This window comes from Moschus berezovskii, chromosome 25, assembly GCF_049115385.1.
Source record: "Moschus berezovskii isolate FMDL1 chromosome 25, NW_MosBer_1.0, whole genome shotgun sequence".
NCBI lineage: Eukaryota > Metazoa > Chordata > Mammalia > Artiodactyla > Moschidae > Moschus > Moschus berezovskii.
The window spans coordinates 720,454-741,606 of record NC_142484.1 but is presented as its reverse complement, the minus strand read 5'-3'; the positions used below and the strand labels follow the sequence as shown (position 1 = coordinate 741,606).

Below are 21,153 nucleotides of genomic sequence, written 5' to 3'. Positions count from 1 at the left end.
ACAACTAACCTTTTCCAGCCCTGTGGCCACTGCTGAGTTTTCCAAATGTGCTGGCATATTGAGTGCAACACTTTCACAGCATCATCTTTTAGGATTTGAAATAGCTCAGCTGGAATTCCATCGCCTACCACTAGCTTTGTTCATAGTGATGCTTCTTAAGGCCCACTTAACTTCACGTTCCAGGATGTCTGGCTCTTGGTGAGTGACCACACCATCGTGGTTATCTGGGTCATTAAGATCCTTTTTGTACATTTCTCCTGTGTATTCTTGCCACCTCTTCTTAATATCTTCTGCTTCTGTCAGGTCCATACCATTTCTGTCCTTTATCGAGCCCATCTTTGCATGAAATGTTCCCTTGGTGTCTCTGATTTTTTTGAAGAGGTCTCTAGTCTTTCCCATGCTATTCCTAGCCTCTATTTCTTTGCATTGATCTCTGAGGAAGGCTTTCTTATCTCTCCCTGCTATTCTTTGGAACTCTGCATTCAGATGCTTATATCTTTCCTTTTCTCCTTTGCCTTTCACTTCTTTTCTCGGCTATTTGCAAGGCCTCCTCAGACAGCCATTTCGCCTTTTTGCATTTCTTTTTCTTGTGGATGCTCTTGTCACAAACCTCTGTCCATAGTTCTTCAGACACTCTATCAGATCTAACCTCATGAATCTATTGTCACTTCCACTGCATAATCGTAAGGGATTTGATTTAGGTCATACCTGAATGGGTCCAGTGGTTTTCCCTACTTTTTTCAATTTTAGTCTGAATTTTGCAATAAGGAGTTCATGATCTGAGCCACAGTCAGCTCCTGGTCTTGTTTTTGCTGACTGTATAGAGCTTCTCCATCTTCAGCTACAAAGAATATAATCAATATGATTTTGGTATTGACCATCTGGTGATGTACAGGTGTAGAGTCATCTCTTGTGGTGTTGGAAGAGGGTATTTTCTATGACCAGTGTGTTCTCTTGGCAAAACTCTATTAGCCTTTGCCCTGCTTCGTCTTGTATTCCAAAGCCAAACTTGCCTATTACTCCAAGCATCTCTTGACTTCCTACTTTTGCATTCTAGTCCCCTATGATGAAAAGGACATCTTTTTTGGTGTTAGTTCTAGAAGGTCTTGTAGGTCATGATAGAACCATTCAAATTCAGCTTCTTCGGCATTAGTGGTTGGGGCATAGACTTGGATTACTGTGATACTGAATGATTTGCCCTGGAAACAAACAGACCATTCTGTCATTTTTGAGACTGCACTCAAGCACTGCATTTCAGCCTCTTGTTGCCTATGAGGGCTACTCCAATACTTCTAGGGATTCTTACCCACAGTAGTTACTGATTTCTCATTTCACTCCACTGTGGTTGGTGAACACTTTGTATGATTCCGATCCTTTTACACTTGAGGCTTTTTTTCATAACATACAGTGTATGCTGAGGACTGTCCCTGGGCACCTGAGAACAGCGTGCACACCCTGCCCTTGCCGGCGGCGCAGGCTGCAGAGGGGCTGTGCGCTCCAGCAGCCTCGCAGCGCAGTCTTCCATCCACTGCCGCTCTGTCGTCCACTGCGTCACGGAACGCCAGCCACTACAGTCCCAACTAGTGACACTATTGTTGAAGTATCTATTTCCCCCTTCATTTCTTTGTGTATTTTACTTCATGTATCTTGAGGCTCTGGTACTGGGTTTAGAATTTGGAATTCCCTGGTGATCCAGTGGTGAGGACTCAGCACTTTCACTGTCATGGCCCAGGTTCAGTCCCTGGTCAGGGAACTTAAGATTCCGCAATCCATGAGGCATGATCAAAAGAAAGAATTGATATGCTGACCTCCACCATTGTAAACTGCTCTTCTGCGTCTCCAGGAACTACTGACCCTCTACCGTCGTAAACGGCTCTTCTGCGTCTCCAGGAACTACTGACCCTCCACCATGGTAAACTGCTCTTCTGCGTCTCCAGGAACTACTGACCCTCCACCGTCGTAAACTGCTCTTCTGCGTCTCCAGGAACTACTGACCCTCCACCGTCGTAAACTGCTCTTCTGCGTCTCCAGGAACTACTGACCCTCCACCGTCGTAAACTGCTCTTCTGCGTCTCCAGGAACTACTGACCCTCTACCGTCGTAAACTGCTCTTCTGCGTCTCCAGGAGCAGCTCTGTTGGAAAGTCTGTTTCGCCTGGTGCCAGTGTGGCCACCGCAGCTCTCTGCTGGTCACTCTCTGCGAAGCACAGCACTTTCTTCCTTTCACCAGTATCTTTTGTTTGTACCTTTTAATCTACAGGGTCTTTTGAACAAAGTATTTAGTTGGATCATGCTTTTTTTTTTAACCCATTCTGCCAATCTGTCTTTTAATTCGAGGGCTTCACTCACTTACATTTAAGATGCTCACTAATGCGGCAGGATCTCCGCCGGCAGCTGTGCCGTCTCCTGCCGTCCGGCACGCCCCTGCAGGATCTCCGCCGGCAGCTTTGCCGTCTCCTGCCGTCCCTCACGCCCCTGCAGGATCTCCGCCGGCAGCTGTGCCGTCTCCTGCCGTCCGGCACGCCCCTGCAGGATCTCCGCCGGCAGCTGTGCCCTCTCCTGCCGTCCGGCACGCCCCTGCAGGATCTCCGCCGGCAGCTGTGCCGTCTCCTGCCGTCCGTCACGCCCCTGCAGTCCTCCACTGCCTTCTTTTGCACTCCATGCATGTTCAGTCCCTTCAGTCGTGTCCAACTTTGCAACTCTGTGGACTGCAGCCCTCCAGGCTCCTCTGTCCACAGGATTCTCCAGGCAAGAACATCGGAGTGGGTTGCCATGCCCTCCTCCAGGGCATCTTCCCTACCCAAGGATCGAACCCGTGTCTCCTGCATTGGCAGGCAAGTTCTTTACCACTAGTGCCATCTGGGAAGCAGAAGTGCTTTTCAGTATACCAGTTCAATTCCGTTTCTTTTTACTATTTATTTTTTAGTTACTTTCCTAGTAGCTGCTTGGGGATCATAATTAACACCTAAAACAATCTAGTTTGATTAATATAAATTTAATTTTAGGGAATTCCCTGGCAGTTCAGTGGTTAAGACTTGGCACTTTCACTGCCATGGCCAGGGTTCAACCCCTGGTTAAGGAACTAAGATCCTACAAGCCATGTGACATGGCCAAAAGAAAAATTTTAATAGTACAGAGAAAATTTGTTCCATTATAGCTCTGTTCCTTCCCTCCTCCTGTGTGGTAGTTTTGTCATACAAATTATACATTTAAACATTACAAGGTCATCAGTATAATTTTATTTGGGCTTCCCTTGTGGCTCAGCTGGTAAAAAAATCCGTCTGCAATGTGGGAGACCTGTGGTCAGTTGCAGGTTGGGAGGATCTCCGGAGGAGGGAACGGCTCCCCACTCCAGTGTTCTGGCCCAGAGAATTCCACGGATCTCTAATTTCACTCCACTGTGGTTGGTGAACACACTTTGTATGGTTTCAAACTTTTAAAATTTGAGGCTTCTTAATAGTTTAACATACAGTCTATTTTGAAGAATGTCCCCTGTGCACCTGAAAATTTTAAACTATATTAGAATCAGTTAAAAACTACTGTTTTAAGCAGTTTTCCTTTAAATCAGGTAGGAGAGCAAACACTACAACACCGTAACGTCTTTGAGACGCGCCTGTGCCGCCGCTCTATCTGCATTATTCTACCATCCAGCATCCCTCCACTGGGCCTCACACGCCCGTCAGCGTTTTTTGAATCAACCTCTTTGTTTTGGGCTGTGCTGGGTCTTTCCTGCTGCACGCAGGCTTTCTCTAGTTGCAGCAAGCAGGGGCTGTCCAGTTGCACTGAGCAGGCGTCTCACTGCTGCGGCTTCTCTTGTTGCAGAGTATGGGACATTCAAGCTCACTACTGGTGCACGGGCTTACCTGCTCCGCAGCAAGTGGGATCCTTCCAGACCAGGGATCGAACCTGTGTCCCCTGCATTGGCAGGTGGATTCTTAACCGCTGGACCACCAAGGAAGTTCTCCCTTGAATATTTACTGCAGCACAGGTCTGCTAGCAAGGTATTTATTCATTCTTGTTTATTCAGCAGTATCTTAATTTCTCCATTTATGAAAAATGGTTGTGTTAAAAAGCACAAAAGAAATGTCACTTTGCCAACAAACGTCCGTATAGTCAAAGCAATGGTTTTTCCAGTAGTCATGTACAAATGTGAGAGTTGAACTATAAAGAAGGCTCAGTACAGAAGAACTGATGACTTCAAATTGTGGTGCTGGATCTTGAGAGTCCTTTGGACTGCAAGGAGATCAGACCAGTCAATCCTAAAGGAAATCAATCCTAAATACTCATTGGAAGGATTGATGCTGAAGCTGAAGCTCCAATACTCTGGCCACCTGATGCGAAGAACCGTCTCACTGGAAAAGACTGATGCTGGGAAAGATTGAGGGCAGGACAAGGGGAGTCCAGGTTCCGCCATGAGGCTTCCTGTCCCTGAGCCCACCCTACCGGGGGTCTGGTCCGCTCTCCTCCAGGAGGACACTCTCACCACCTCCACTGCCGCCAGCACGTCCGATCTCAACTGGAACACCTCACCTCCCACTCAGGCCTCCTCTGACCCACTTCCTCTGAGGCCCAGAGACCCTCACGCACAGGTGGACCTGCCACTCATCTGACTCTTCAGCAGCCTCCCACACGCCTCAGAGAACTCAGACTGCCTGCAGGGAGGGGCCACGCCCTCTACTCTCCGGTGCCCAGGGCTCTCAGGTCCTGGAGCGGGCCACGTCAGCGACTCAGCCCAGCCCTGCTCCCTCTGGACCCAGCGCGCATGCTGTGTCCCCAGAGAGGCCCTCTGTGAACACCCCACCTGACGCAGGCTCCCTTCTGTGCTCCACCACGATGACACACATGCTAAAAATATTTCTAGTTTCAAAAGTCTGAGCTCAGGGTTAAAAGTAACTCTTTGAAAAGTTAGGAATCCAAACTCTCCTTACTGATTCCCCATCAGCGATTACAGAATCCACTGGCGTCCCACAAAGACAGACTTCCGTCTGCCATGTTCCATCACCAGCAAGAAACGGCCTCGTTACCACAGGAGACGCCCGTCTCCCTGCCCTGACCTCTGGGGCCTGGAGCACTGTGAACTGAGCCCTAAGAAGCAGGTGTTCTGTGAACAGAGAACAAGCCCACCCGCCTGCTGCCTGGATTAAGAAGTGAAATAAGAGCCACAGGATCCCAGGCTCTCTTAGAAAGTCTACTAGAAACTCGTGTCAAATGCAAGAACCACCCGCCCAAACCAAGTTCACAAGAAAAGGCAGTATCACTCCACTCAGGAATCAGGTCAAAGGACAAAAAGGTCACATTATTCTTTCCCAAGCCCTTCCCTCAGGGAGCAATTAATCCATGGCATAAATAATGGCCATTAAGGTGATGAAGGTCTGCATGGTGTGTGTCTATGTGTGCATGTAATATATGAAGATCTGCATGATGTGTGTGTGTGTGATATATGAAGATCTGCATGATGTGTGTCTGTGTGTGTGTGTAATATATGAAGGTCTGGATGGTGCGTGTGTGTGTAATATACAAAACTAGTCCAAAACTTATTTAAAAGGAGAAAACTGATGAGAGTGGACACCACCACAACTCTGGACACCAGAAAGAGACTGTGGTTATGGACGCAGCCTAACAGAGCAAGCTGGACTCCAGACACCCGCAGGAGGAACAACCAGTGAGAAGCAAGTCTTGTCAGAGAGCCTGACAAGCTCAGGACCTGAAGGTGCCTCAGGAGGGGCCCCAGGGGCAGGGCTGGAAGACACAGAAGGAGCAGCAGCCACTCCCCCAGCCTGGCCACACCCCTAAATCCCAGCAGAAGACAACAGGGTGCCCTCCACAAAAGCAGGAACACACAACTCCAGGCCTGGTGACACCACCACGTGCTGGAGGGAGGCTCAGAAAAGCACAGCCAAGTGCCAGACTCCCTGAACAGTGAGACACCCCCGCCTCGAACAACTGCAACCAGGTTCCCCACACCCGCCTCCCCACTGAGCAGGAAGGGAGCCTGGAACTCCTCTGAAGAAGCCGGAGAAGACGACTGACACACGGCTTCCCTCATGAAAGAGAGGCCCTCACCCCTCACCCCTCGGCTCACAGTCAGGCCTCTGCCGGAGCCCTACCCGTGCAGGCCATCACTGGTCCATATGATGGGCAGACACTGACCACGAGGCATCCCAGACCAACTCACAGCATAAGCCAGAGACGGACACAGACCTACAGAAAAAGAATTCAGACCAAAGGGGCAACGCAAAGGTGGAAACCCCAGAACAGTAGATATTCTCACACAAATAGAAGAAAGTACACCTTCAAGAATCAGATGCCAGCAACAAAGGAGCACTCTGTCAAGAAAAAAAGCCCTCGAGGGGAAGGGAAGGACAAATCAGGAGTCTGGGATTAATGTATACACACTGCTAGATATAAAGTGGATAACTAATAAGGACCTACTGTATGGCCCAGCAAACTCGACTCGGTATTTTGTAATGACCAACAAGGAAAAAGAATCTTTAAAAAATAGATATACACGTATGTATAACTGAATCACTTTGCTGGACACCTGAAACTAACACAACATTGTAAATCAACTATACTGCAATTAAAAAAAGAGAGAGAGAAAGCCCTCAAAATGTGCAGAAAAGGGGACTCTCGTCCACTGTTGATGGGAAAGGAAACTGGTGCAGCACCCATGGAAAACAGTTACTACACGATCTGGCAACCCCACTCCTGGACATATACCCAGAAAAAATTCTAATTCAAAAAGATACATGCTCCCCAATGTCCACAGCAGCATTATTTATAACAGCCAAGACATGGAAGCAACCTAAGTATTCACTGACAAATGACTAGATAAAGAATATATACATTTTTTATAAATACGGTAAAGAAGTGAACTGAAAGTCGCTCAGTCGTGTCCGACTCTTTGTGACCCCATGGACTATACAGTCCATGGAATTCTCCAGGTCAGAATACTGGAGTGGGGAGCCTTTCCCTTCTCCAGGGGATCTTCCCAACCCAGGGATTGAATCTAGGTCTGCCGCATGCAGGTGGATCTTTACCAGCTGAGCCACCAGGGAAGCCCTGAATATGGTATATTTACGTACATATGTACACACACACAGACGCGTATGGTACATTCTTTATGAATGCGCTATGTAAGTATTTATATATATATACACACAGTACTCAGCCGTGAGAAAAACTAGTGCCATTGCAGCAACATGAACAGACTTAGAGATGATCATACTAAGTGAAGTCAAACAGAAAAAGAAAAATATATGACATCACTTATATGTGGAACCTAAAATGATGCAAATGAACTTATTTACAAAACAAAAACAGAACTTCTTTGGTGGGACACTGGGTAAGAGTCTGCCTGCCAAAGCAGGGGACAAGAGTTCAATCCCTGGTCCAGGAAGATTCTAGATGCTGCGGAGCAACGAAGCCCGCGCACCGCGGCCACGGAACGCGCGCTGTGGTCTGCGCCGACTACCGAGCCCTCACCCCGGGCACCGGGCGCCTGTGTCCTCAGCGAGAGGCCACTGCACAGAGAGAGCTGCCCGCGGCAACAAAGACCCAGCAGAGCCGAGAGTAAATAAATAAGTGTTTTCTGAAAAGTCAAACCGTTACCATCAGCTAAGAACAGTATTCTCAGACAGTCATTAAACACTATAGGTGAACTAAAGTAAAAACTGGGACACATCAGGGCATGGGAAAAGGAAAGCTTAGGCAAGTTAAATCCTCATCTTCCACAGTAAGAAGCCAATAAATAATGGCTAAATGGAGAAAAACACCCATGACTGACACGCAATTTAACATGTAATTTAGAATAAGTAATCACATTTTTAAAGTAAATATGAGAAGAGATGGATGTAAAATGAAAATAATTGACTTAGGTTTAGGAATGAGGGAATGGGGTGAGGGTCAACTGTTTTATAATTAAGGGGATGGCAACCCACTCCAGTATGCTTGCCTGGAGAATTCCGTGGACAGAGTAACCTGGTGGGCTACAGTCCATGGGGTCAATAAGAGTCAGACACAAATGAGCGACTAACCTTTTCTTAAACTACATTCCTGATTTTGTTCTTCATTTCTTTAAACATTTATTTAGGGACAAGTAAATAGCAAAAATTAATATAATTGGGAAGACCTGCCCAAATACTTACTATGACACTACCCCTTCCCCGCCATACAGAATGAATGACCCCCAGACCCGCCGGCCCTAACTGTGGTGCCCTACAAGATTTGGTCCCCCAGAGTCGCCGTTCCAACAGTCACGCTCCCCACGCTCCACAGCAGGGACCCCCAGGGCCCCATCCTTGCATCTCTACTGAGCAACTAGATCAGGTGAGCAAATTCTGAGCCCCAGCGCCCCACCCCCACTGCATCCCACTCTCTCTGCCGCTCTCCGCCCTCACCCCAGCCCAGCCAATCTCCACCCATCACGAAAACCACGCCTGACCCGCCTCCTCCATGGGAGCACTTGCTGGCAAACCCCTGGCCTCACTCCTGGTGGACCTCCCCACCCCCAGGGGTCCTCACCTCTCTCACCTGGTCCAGAGGCTCCTAACCTTCCTGTCTTCCCTCCTGTCTCCCCAGAGCCAGGGCCTTCCTCTGCTCACCTGCCGTGGCTCAGCTACAAGATCCCGCCACACGCCCCCTCTTCCTCCGGCTCTGAAGAGCAGGCACAGCGGCCTCCCCACCCACCCACCAGCATTCCAAGGACACCTGACTCCCAGCTTCCCTACCCACACAGAAGCCCCTTCCCCTTTAGGCTCCCCACAGCACAGTGTGTGTGCGTGTGTGTTCAGTCACTAAGTCGTGTCTGACCCTGCGACCCAGTGGACTGTAGCCCACCAGGCTCCTCTGTCCATGGGATTTCCCAGGCAAGAAGAGTGGAGTGGACTGCTGTTTACTTCTCCAGGGGATCTTCCTGACCCAGGGATCAAACTCCTGTGTCTCCTGCATTGACAGGTAGATTCTTTACCACTGAGCTACCTCGGAAGCCCCAGCACCATATACAATGCAGTGTATGTTAAACTTACTTATTTTATGTCTGCCTCACTGGGATATAAGCCACACGAGGGCACTCTTGGTCGTTTTTTCTGTTCATTCTGTGAAATATGCACCCAGGAATTTGCTGAACAAATGAATTAACCTTAAAAAAGCACTCTTGACCCAATCGTGATAGGCAGAATGCCCCTCAAAGACACACCCCAATCCTAGGACCCCGTGAGTCTGCAGATGTCACTAAACCTGGGGAGCCTGGGGAGCCCTGAGGGAGCAGTCAGGGAGACCCAGGTCTGGAGACAGACTGGCTGGGGGGCGCGGGGAGGGGAGCGGGAGAAGGAAGGCGGGCAGTCTCCAGGACGACTGAGGCTCTGGGAGACGCAGGCCAAGCGCCTGCTGCCAGGCTGTGCCCGCGTCCGATCCCAGGAGCGCGGCTGTGCATGGCACAAAGGGCGCTCCCGTGTCACAGCAGCCCTGTGGTCTCCACCTCCTCCCCCGCCCCCGTCTCTGCCGCAAAGCTAAGCAGAGACTCCCTGTACGGAGACTCCCATTTCCCAGTTCTTCTCCTGGAAACCGCCCGTCAGGCTCCCCTGCCCCATCCTCTCTTGTGACCCCCCTGGCCAGCCCTCCGCCCTGGCCCAGGCTGCCTGACGGCTTAGGCACATCTGGAGCTCTGGCCATCCTCCTGGAGAGCTGGCTCAGCAACACACTTCAGGGGAGACGTTTGGAGCCCCAGTCGCTTGGGTCTGGGTCCTCAGTGGACCATTTCAGGAGCGGTGCCTCGGCCTCCTTGGCCTCCACCCCTTTCTCCATAGAACAGGGAGCACCTCAGTACCCGCTGTGAAGTGTCGTCGTGAAGATCAGCTGTGTAAACAGAGGTAAAGCTTCTGGGACGATCGCCACTCCCTCCGTCAGCATCCAGCTCGGATTCCAGTCTCGCGGTCTCACACGCCACCTACACACGCCGCCGCCGTCCGCTCACCTCCGAATTCCAGCCTTGGGATCCAAAAGCACGCTCAACATCTCTCCCAAACCTACTGCCATAAACAGGGTCAGGATCTACCCTCCCACCTCAGGCAATAAAAACCTGAGCGAAATATAGGAAACAACAGTTCTCAGACACTGGAAGACGGCGGTCACTGAGACAGGAGACCAAGGAGGGAGGCCTCACCGAGTCCCCGGGCGGGGCACCCCGGGCCCCGAGGCCCCTGAAGTTAGGGCCGGGCACAGGAGGCTAAGCGCATTCCTGCGAGAGCAGACTCACAGAATAACGCAGAAACCAGTCCTGCATACTCTCACAGAATTTAAGTCTCTGAAAGAACAGGGCCTGGGTCCCTTCAGTCACGTGCTGCATCCCCGATGCCTAGGATGACTGGCACACAACGGGCACCAACAGACTGCCCAAATAAACAATGAATTGAACAGTTACGTCAAAAGATAAGAGTCCAGAAAAACAAAGAAATAAACTTTTAAATACACACCTTCAAAACACCCTTCACTCTTGGAGTTGTATCAAAACTGTTACAAAACAGCAAGAAGGTAACATGAAAAACAGGGCTTTCTTGGCTACTGACACAGCAGGTTTGTGTCAGGCCTACAGCAAACGCCACATCAGAGAGCACACGCCAGACACACGTCAGCCCCAACAGCACAGTGCCTCCCGCCCTCTGTACCAGCTTCCCCGGAAGACAGTCCAGGGGGCTGTGGACACAGGGTCCCCAGTCCGTCCACGGAAGGCAGCCTCAGAAAGGCCAGGCCTCTCAGCACCACAGACCCACAGGCCCTCCACCCCTGCTCCACGGTCCGTGCCGGGGAGGCCGGCGTGCTGCTCCAGGCGAAGCCGACTCAGGCCGCAGGGAAGCAATGAGAGCACGAAGTCTGAACAGGGAACTGCCTGAACGGAAGCCATGTGCTACCTGACAGGAGCCCCTGAGGCTGTGAGGAGGAGTCCAGGGCAGGAGGCCTGCGGAAGGCGCCCCACAGGTGCAGGCCAGCCTCCATCCACCACAGGCCCCGGTGCGACCGAGCACCCGCCTCATCACCGGAGACTGTGCTCTCGCAGGCACAGCGAGCGTCAGAAGAAGGCTCTGGTCTGGTAGTACCGTACAAGACACACACCCCTCACAGTAACTGGCCAGAAAAAACTATTTTTCAACAGCAATAAATGTAACACAAAAGTATTCCAAAATATTCATTTTCTTGCTCTATTTTCCCCCTGTGCTTTAAAAGACTATTCAGCATCAGCACAGTGCCCTTTTCCAGTGCTGTTTAAACTGCAACAGAAACACGTAACTGCCCTCCCCACCCCACCACACGAAGGCAGGCTGGCCTCAGGGAAAGCAAAGCAGGATCCCCACACAGCGCCCAACCCCACCCTGAGGGGCTCAAGGTGCTCCAAGCCCACTGAACACCTAATCCTCACGACACCCTTCTGCTTCCATCAGAAGGATTGTTAAAGCGGAAAAGCAGGCACTGCAGTGCAAAACAGAAGCCAAGGAACCCAGGCTGGATTTGGTCTTCACACCTTTAAGCAACCCTGCAGATGAGGGCAGGTGGGAAGGGCCACACGGGGGAAACGCCTCCACTACAAGGGGGTGAACACAAAACCGCTTCAGGGCTCACAGAGCTGGGGGGAGATGTCTTCTTGTTTTTTACTTTTTGCCTATGCTGTGTGACTTGCAGGATCTTAGTTCCCGGACCAGGGATACAACCCAGGCCATTGGTAGTGAAAGCACCAAGTTCTACCCACTGGACCGCTGGGGAATTCCCTCACTGGGTTTAAATTTGGGGAAAAATGAAGACTCTCAGCTGTCTTGGACCACACTTTCCAAAAGTGAGAAAGAAAAAGGGACAGAGCCAGGCTCCGACTCCAAGCACTGACCAGACACCCCGCCTTAACGAGCACATCCAATCCTCAGCCAGCCACTCCCCCTGCCCAGGGCCAGGAGTGAGCCGGGAAGAGGGGTCGACCTCCCCGCAGAGACAGCCCTCTCTTTCTGGGGCACAGGCCGGGCACCTCACTGCCCTCCTTAAACCTGGAGCACCCCCACTCACACAGCCGCCGAGGGGCAGATCGCTGGCCCACCCCACACCTGCCCACCTGCCCCGGTCCCACCAGGCTGCTCCCCCAGCAGCCCCTCGAGCGCACGGGCAGGCGCCGTGAGCCCAGCCATCCTCCTCTTTGCAGGGCAGAGACTGCACCCCAGGGGCACGCGCTGCACTGCGCAAGGCCGGGCCTGCCTCTTCCCTTTCTGGCACAGCGCGCCGTGGCCCCACACCCTTCCTCTTCCCACATCGGCCCCCGAGGCGCGCTGCTTTAAGTCGGGCGCTTCTTCCTGGCGTGCGCTCCGTTCTGAGCGTCCTGGCGTCCCTCACAAGCCTCCCTCCACGGAGGGCAAGGGCTGACCTCAGCACACAGCCCCCGCCCCCCACCACCAGCGAACACCCTCCGCAACCCAGCCTGAAAGTCGCCTCCTAGGCAAGCGACGTGCACTGCTTTCCATGACACCTCACCTGTGTCGATTTTCATCCCAAAGTCAGGAAGACTCTGAAGAAGGCCAAGGCCAGAATCGGCAAGTTCAGTTTTGTGGTCTGACGCCTCAGACATCCTGTGACCTAGTGAAAACTGCTCATTTTTGTCTTCTAATGAGTGTCTCTCAATTCGCTTGGTAAGCTGACGGGGAAATGACTTCCCTTTACTCCACGCCGCACCCACGGGGGCTGACAGAAGCCGTGTGCTCTCTAACTCCCCTGTGGGGTCCACCAAGTCCAGTGCTGAGCAGAGGGAGGGACGCAGCCCTGCACACCCTCCCTTCATTTCCTCACACAGAGCAGGGTGGGGAGTGAGGACCAGACAGGCTCCGACGGGAAAAGACGCTCGACAGGGCCTCAGGCAAACACGGAGTGCTCCCAGGCGGGCTCGCACTCCCTGCTGTGGGTGCCAAGCACCTGTGTCCCTCTATTCCTCCCTCTGCCCCCTCCCCAGACCTCTGCTCTCCAACCTGGGGCTCTCTCAGGGCCAGGACCCACCTCCGCCACCCTGTCGAGCCAGTCCCCCAACTCTGAGGACGCAGAGCGGGAACTCACGTCCCGTGTGTCTGTCTGCAAGCACCTCTGGCGCCGGGAGCTTCATGCTCAGCTGCTCAGAACCCCAGCGGTGTTTCACCCAACAGGTCCAGACGCTACCCTTTCACCGAAACCTGAGGCCCACACCGTCCAGACCTCAGAACCGCTCCGCCTCTCAGAGGAAGCCAGCGGGTAACCGGGGCCACGGCCCCCGCATGCCCCATCCACTGGGAGGGGACCACTGAGGGCCGCACCGCGGCGCCAGACATGTCCGCACAGACGCGCCAGGATCATCCCTCCTCGGAGCCGCCGGAGCTCTGAAATCTGAACTAAGACGCGTCCGCACAGACGCGCCAGGACCGTCCCTACTGAGAGCCTCCGAACCAAGGGAGGCCGACCGTGGACCCAAGACCTGCAAGTGACGTTGGAGGAATGTGAGCCCTGCTGCTCGGAGCTCCCACCAGAGCCCCTCGGCCCGCTCACGGGAACGCCAAGTGTCTTTTCCCACAGCACTCCTGAACCTTACCCTCGGGTCTGACCCTGTCTGACTTTTTTAAAGCCAAGAAATGCCATTTAATCCCCCAAAGACAGTCTTTCCAATAATTCCACAACTATAAAATCCTGACACGTGTTGCTGCCAAAAAACAAATAAATAAACGGAGTGAGGATCATTTTAAGAGGAAAGAGGTAATGCTGAGTGTCTGGCCTGAGGATACACTCTTCACCAGGGCACCTCAAGGTCTCACAGAGGGGACAGACAGGAGCCAGGAGGACGCAGGGACTTCCTGGAAGCCACAACGTGCAGTCAGACCAAAGACTTCCTTCCTCTTCCAGCCGGGAGGTCCGTCCCTTCCCCGAGCCTCAGCACGAACTTCCTAAATCAGTTTCTAAGGAATATAAATTATGCATGAGAGTGCAAAAGGAAATATGCAACAAGAGCACTTTTTCAAAAAGTCAGCATTTTTTAAATGTACAGACAAGACTACACTGAACCTTACTTAAAAAAAAATTTTTTTTAGGTTAAAATGCAGACTGACCATCCCTGATTCTGATCTTTACGACTACCCAGGAAAATCAAGTGCCAACCCTATGTTTCATTTTAACGTTGAAGTTTTACTTTGAATTTAAATTTTCATGTCCAATTTATGACTCATAACAACTGGAATTTTACAAACAAGTAAAATTTTTTAAACTTAAGTCATGCTAAACTACAATTCAAAGGAGCGCCCCGTTTCAGCAAAGTTATGAACAACAGACACGGGGCGGGGGGCAGAACCGAGCTCTGTGGCGGCCACAGCACAGGGCACGGCCAGTCAGCCTCCAGTCAAATCACTGCACCTGCAGCACAACCACACGCTTTCTCCAAGAACATGGAAATTGTTTTTGGCCAAATGACAAATTACACCTGTCCACTTGAATCCCTTCATTTGAGTGGGTGCCTGGAGGGATTAAATCAAGAAGCCTCCAAGCACCATGATGCGTCTCGACTTCTCTGTCCAGCCCCAGCTCCCACCGCGGCGCACACGGAGGGACGAACGGCACCTCCCTGCCACTGGCAACGTGGAGGCTCCACAAGAACGAGGTCTCATCGCTTCTTCCCCTCCCGGTCGCTCTGCAGTCAGCTCTGGCGTTTTCGGCAGGTTCTGCATCCGGACCAATGTTCTAGCATCAACAAGTCACACGTAAAGCTCCTCCCCTATCATATGTGCAAAAGCAAACAAAAGTTCCCAAACAACCAAATAGCAAACAGCTATTATTTTACCAGTTTCAGCAGTTCTTTCCTATTGTTTGTTTTCTGTTTGGTTGTTATTTTGGCCACTCCATGCAGCCTGCAGGATCTTAGTCCCTGACCAGGGATGGAACCCATGCCCCTTGGACTGGGAGGGCAGAGTCTTAACCACTGGACCACCAACAAAGGCCCAGATCCTTCATTTTGACTTCAGTGCTTGAATGGATGGCCCTCCAGCGACTGTGCCAGTGAGAAAAGCCAGCCTCAGCAGGTCACACACTGCAGTCTCACTCACACGACACCCTTGAGAGGTGAGGCGGAGACGGAGAAGAGATGAATGCGAGGGCAGAGCTGACTGCACGCCGCGGGACAGGAGGGCTTTGTGACGGTAAGAAGCTCTGCTCTCCTCCGAGGTGGGGCTGCATGAAGCTGTGCCTGAGGGAAGCGCAAAGACCTTGCGACCTCTCTCGCAGTCCAGTGGTCAGACGCCTCGCTTTCACTGCGGAGGGCCCTGGTCGGGGAGCCAAGATTCCGCAAGCCTTGTGGTGCAGCCAAAAAAAAGTACACAGACCTACACACACATGCACTCAAGCACACACTCATACATCCTGCATACTACACTTGAGAAACGTGACTACACCTGGCAGACTGTACCAGTGTCAGTTTCCTGGTGCTGGAGCTACATTGTCATGAGCGAGGGGAGACAGCTGAGGAATGCTGGGGCCTCCCTGTCCATTTCTTTGCAACTTCCTAAGACTCTATATTTATTTCTGAATAAAGAAATTATCTTACAACTGGGACTAAATAAAAGGAATAAAATGTTTTTAACAACGTATTTCAAAACGATGGAGAGAAACAGCTCATGAACGCCCACACACCAAATTAACTGAGTCAAATTTAGCTGAAGTCAGTAAGACAAGACCAAGTTAACGTACGAGGCACCGAGTGGGCTTGCTACCTGGGCCACAAAGCTACACAGAGCACCAGGACACGGGCACCTCTCAGGCCCAGCAGCAGCTTGCAGCCAGCCACCACCTGAGGCAGAGCTCACGCTAAGGGGGACATTTAAGAGACTACATCACGCGGAAAGGTAAAGGAAGCCACAATTTTAGAGCTGAAACACTTCAGTGATACTTCAGCTACACACCCACTGTCCATGTCAGCAGGGGAGACGGAGCTCTGCGGCCTTGGGTCCAGGTGCCCTCTCTGCACAGGGGTCACTCTCACGACAGGAAAACAAAGCCACAAGCAGAGGAAGGGGGGACCCCTCACCTGCCACCGAGGGCTCAAGCTCAGAGAAGCTCTGACCAGGCAGCAGGCTCTCAGGTCAGATCTCCTCCTCCTCCCTGCTGTGCCCGCCGCTCACCAGGCCTGGCCAGAACAGGCTCTGGATCACTCCCAGGGGAGAGCATCTCTGCACTCTCCTACTAAGCTACCAGGTGACCGGCTCACACGGACACCACGTGTGGCCCCCACCCTGTAGGGCTTCCAGGGCGGGGCAGGGAGGGGACAGAGAGCCACGAACTGCCCATGCTGTCCTGACAGGAGAGGACAGCCTAACGCAGCTGATGAGGGGTACCAAGAAGGTGTGGTGGGAAAGCTGGTTTTCAGGAGGGGGCCATGTTAAACAGAGGCCTGAGCCCATCCCCGGCCCTCCGAAGGATTAGGCACTTCTTCTTAGGCAGCTTCTTCACTGAAGACACTGTCTAATTCACTGTTCCACACCAGCTGCTCAGGGCCCAGAGTGGGGGTGCACCCCAGGGCAAGAGCGGGAAACATTTCTGGTTGTCACAACTGCAGCTTTTAGAAGGTAGAGGCCACAGGAGAGTCACACAGGTGATCGGCCCCAAATGCCACAGGGCAGAGGTGGAGAGGCCTGTACACACTCAGTTGACAGGCCACATCCGCACACGGCGGCAGACCCAGCACAGAACACATCTAGTTAGCAGAACTGCTCTACAAAACTGAGAAAAGGGATTTCAAATTTCAAGCTCAATGACCTGCCCAAAATGAAAGAACAGGTGTCAAGGTTAATTTAAGGCAGCTGAGCCCTGGCCCAAGGGTCTCCTGAAGCAGCAGCACACCCACACTTAGCTTTACAAGACACATTATGACTATGCCCGTCATTATCTAGAAAATCACATTACACGGCAGAAGACAAAAGGACACTGCCCTACGTGTAAAAGCGCAGACCTCAGGGTGTGTCTCCACATGGGTTTCTTGCAGAAAAGGGGAAGGAGCAGGAGATCGAACCTTCCACAGGCTGGGTCCTAACCCCAGTCTACGGAAGCGAGGCGATCACGGGAGGGCTCCGGACAACAGCACGGACCAGCAGGTGGTTGCATGCGTCCTTTAAAACATACAGTGAACCTCAGCCACTGAAATCCACAAATGTCTGGAGAATAAAAATGGAAATTAAAGCCAGACAAGAAACTGGTTTTGTGTATTTTTTTTAATTAAACAAAGGGAAAAGTGAAGTCGCTCAGTTGTGTCCGACTCTTTGCGACCCCATGGACTGTAGCCTGCCAGGCTCCTCCACCCATGGGATTTTCCAGGCAAGAATAGTGGAGTGGGTTGCCATTTCCTTCTCCAGGGGACCTTCCCGACTCAGGGATCAAACCCTGGTCTCCCACATCACAGGCAGACTCTTTACCGTCTGAGCCACCAGGGAAGCCCAAATAAATGGAACATAACCTCAAAATCAACAGGAGTTTCTGCATACCAAAGTTAAATGTACTGATGGATGGAACGGTGCACCCCTGGCCTGCAGCTGGGTTCACCGTTCCGTGTGGATTTTTCCACTCTGTGAGGGGCACATGTCACTGAGAACCCGGTCCCTGACCAAAGACAGTGGGCAGAACAGCATTTCCCCTAGGCCATCCCACCCCACCGCCTGGGGCCGATTCCCTGGGAACGATTCACTTTAATCAGGGCCTAACAGGCCGCCAGGACCGGGTCAAGCAGCTACTTCCCCCCAAGACGCGGGTTTCACTACTCCCATTCCCAGTGAAAAGGCACGCTATTCTGGAAAACGCTGGGTTAGATGCTCCGTTACTAGAAAGACCGGCCGACTGCTCGGGGTGACATCATGCTGGGGAGAGGCGGCTTCGCCAGAAGCCCCTCAGCGGAGCCAGGTCCCCCGCGGGGGTGCTGAACGCTGCCCGCACCCCGGACCCCAGCTCCAACCCCAGGTCCCCTGGCCTCCAAGTTCGCGCCCCGGGCTCCAGCCCCAACCCGGGGACCCCCTCCCGCTAGGTCTGCGCCCGGGAGCCCAGCCCCAACCCCAGACCCCCGCCCTCCAGGCCCGCGCCCGGAACCCCAGCCTCCAACCCCATGTCCCCTGGCCTCCACGTTCGCGCCCCGGGCTCCAGCCCCAACCCGGGGACGCCCTCCCGCTAGATCTGCGCCCGGGAGCCCAGCCCCAACCCCAGACCCCCGCCCTCCAGGCCCGCGCCCGGGAGCCCAGCCCCAACCCCAGACCCCCGCCCTCCAGGCCCGCGCCCCGGCCCGCGCCCCCGCCCCCCGCAGGCCGGTCCGGCGCCCAGCCGCTCACAGTTGCGGATATCCGAGATGAAGACCGCCAGGCCCCGCATCCCGTCCCCCTTCGACACGGCCGGCATCTTCGGGCCTGGGGAGCGGCCTGGGCTGGCGGGCCCGGGGAAGCAGAGGGCAGCGGGCCGCAAGAGCGGGAGCCGGGAGGAGCCGCCTCAGGCTCCAGCGCCGCGCTCGGGGCCGCCGCGCGCGCGCGCACGCACGCACGCTCGCTCGCGCGGCCACCGACGGCGGCCGGGCCGCGGGGGCGCGCACGTCGGCGGCGGGCGCGCGCGGCCGGGCGGCGGCCCCGAGGCGCCGCGGGAGCGGCCCGGCGGAGGCGAGGGGGCGCGGGCCTCCGCGGCCGCGACTCACTCCCCCCGGCTCCGCCGCGCAGAATACTCACCGCCCGGCCCCCACCCGGCAGCCCCACCGCCAGCCGCCCCGATCCCGGCCCCGCCTGCGCCCGCCCGGTTCTGGGGCCGCCTGCCGCCGGCCTCCCGCGGGGAACCCGTCCCCATCCAGAGCTCTGGGGCCAGCTGCCCATCACCCGGCAGTCCAGAGCCGGCCCGTCTCTTTACAAAGGGGAGACTGAGCCCTGAAGAGACAGCTTCCCCCCACCCTTGACAGCACCAGGGGACCAGGGCTCAGTCTCGAATCCAGGTCCTTGGTGACCAGCCTCACCTTTTGCACTGTTGCCGCCACTGCCTCCGCAGCCTGGGGAGGTGGGGACAGGACCAGGGCCCACCCGCAGTGCGCTGCAGGGGCCTTGGCAGGCAGAGACCCCAGGAGTTTATCTGGAGAGCAGGTGGCCCCACCGAGCTCTCCTTCACGAAGCGGGGTGGCTTTGGAGAGGATCCTTCCTCGTCTGGGGTTATCCAGCCCCTCTACCCTGTCTCTCTCTCTCCAGAGAGGTTCCACTGCCACAGCCCAGGCCCACCCTGGCTCACTTCCCAGTAAGAGGCCAGGCCCCTGATGGACCCTGGCTAGGAGAACAAAGGGTCAGGTCCCCTTCCATGGACCAAGGACCCAAGCTCTAGTCCTTTGGGACCCCTGGGGGAAGTCAGAACCTGTGGAGACCCGAAGCCATATAAGGCGGCAATTTCACCACCTTCCAAAACTTCCAAAGGGCGGGGCCTGCAGAGGGCTTCCTGAAGAAGAGACCCCCTAGGGCCTGTTTCCCCAGGCCAGGAGATAACCCTACTGTAGCCAGGCCAGGGGACTCAGGTGAGGAGACCATGACCCACCCCCAGAAGCCACTCACTGGGCAGGGCAGTGCCAAGAGGCTGCAGGGGCTCATGCGAGGCATGGACAGATGGCAAACTCAGCCCACAGTGGAGGGGCTTCTTGGAGGACAGGCTTAGAGATGGACAGGCCTCTCTCAGTGCTGGCCCTGGGCTTCCTACGCCTCCTGGGATCCCTGCACATGTGTGTGTATGTTGGCGAGGGGTCAGGGCGGGGGAGTCGGTGTCCAAAAACTGATGAGACACACCACTGGCCATGAGAAAGACCCCAGCCTCCTGCCTCCTGCCGTGCCTTCACCGGCCCTTCAGGTCACTTAAACTTTCGGAAGCATGAGTGCTCCGTTTCTTGGATTGTGTGAACTGGACCAGCCAGTGCTGGTTCCCAGGCCCTCCTCCTTCCATGGCCAGTGGGAAGGGAAGGCGCCAACACTTGCATTCTGAAGAAGAAACAAAGGCAGGGGAGCCCAGAGCCAGGGGCCATGGTGTCCAGAGTGATCCTGCTGGTACCTGGGCCTGTCAGTTTTACGAGTGACCCAGTTTCCTTCCCATATTGTCTGGAAGGGGTTGTTGACAATAACCTTCCAGAAAATTGGGGTTGGCATCCTGGCCCAGACGGGGCTGGAGGTCCAAGCAGCCGTGCGTGTTTGGGGACAGGATGTGGTGTCCTGGGCCCCTGTGGCGCCCTGTGCTCACCAGGAATGATTGCTCAGCTAGGCTCCAGGGACTGAGCACATCCCCTGTCTTGGCCAGCAGGCAGGGCATGAGGAATTCAAGAACTCTGTGGTGGGTGGGGCCTTTGAAGGAAGCCAGACCACCCAGAGGACAGAGATGAGCTCCAGCCTGACTGCTCATCTCAGGGAGGCAGGAACCTGCCTATGATGCCTGTCTCCTCTCTCGTAGCCGTTAAACTGAGCCCAGAGTCACACATGGCAGATTCGGATTGTTGTGAAAGAGACACGGAAGGTGAACCTGTAGCCTCCCCAGCTGGGGCCCAGAGAAGGTGGGTGGAGGGTGGGGCAGCCCAGGTGACACCAAGCCCTGTTCTCCAGGAGCCCCGTCACCCTCCACAGCCCTTTTCCCCTCATTAGACAACATTGTTCCCATACTTGAAGACCCAGTCATGACATCCTTGAAGAGGTTATTTTGTAGGCGAAAAGTCAGTTCCCCCCAAAGCCCTCTGGCCCAGCCCCATCCCCTAAGACCTGGGACAGTGAGGTCCCAACACCCAGTCACACCCGGATGCGAAGACTTAGCCACCAGGAGAACTGCAGGAAGCTGAGTGTCTGTCAGTAGAACTCTGTAGAATGTGTGCAGGATGGTTTCTGAGAGAGCAGACTGATCCCAAGGGGCACTCGGCGATCTGGGTCACCTGAATCTGCCTGGGCAGTTGAGGGTCTGGAAGCTGGACTCGGTGGCACCGTGTTTAAACAGGGTTGATATTCTGGAAATTCCTGCATATGATGTAGGGAAAGGAACTCAGCGCTGTGCTCTGTCCCAGTTCTGGAGGCTGGACGCTGTTGATCAAATAAGGCTGGTTCCTTCGAGGCTGAGACTGAGGATCTGGTCCAGACCTCTGTCCCTGGCCTGTCGACAG

At 54.0% G+C, this 21,153-nt stretch overlaps 1 protein-coding gene across 3 annotated transcripts in view; it reads right to left on the bottom strand.

Moving 5' to 3' along the window:
* Positions 1-18,533, bottom strand: part of AP2A2 (adaptor related protein complex 2 subunit alpha 2) — a 65,568-nt gene extending 47,035 nt beyond the window's left edge. For 2 of the 3 annotated variants that reach the window (XM_055415168.2, XM_055415169.2), the window contains exon 1: positions 18,338-18,532. In XM_055415168.2, the coding sequence (XP_055271143.1) occupies positions 18,338-18,404 (67 nt within the window). In that variant the 5' untranslated portion in view covers positions 18,405-18,532. Of the gene's footprint in view, positions 1-18,337 lie in introns of all 3 variants that reach the window. The other variant, XM_088832424.1, reaches the window with a different exon arrangement.
* Between the last annotated feature and the right edge of the window lie 2,620 nt (positions 18,534-21,153).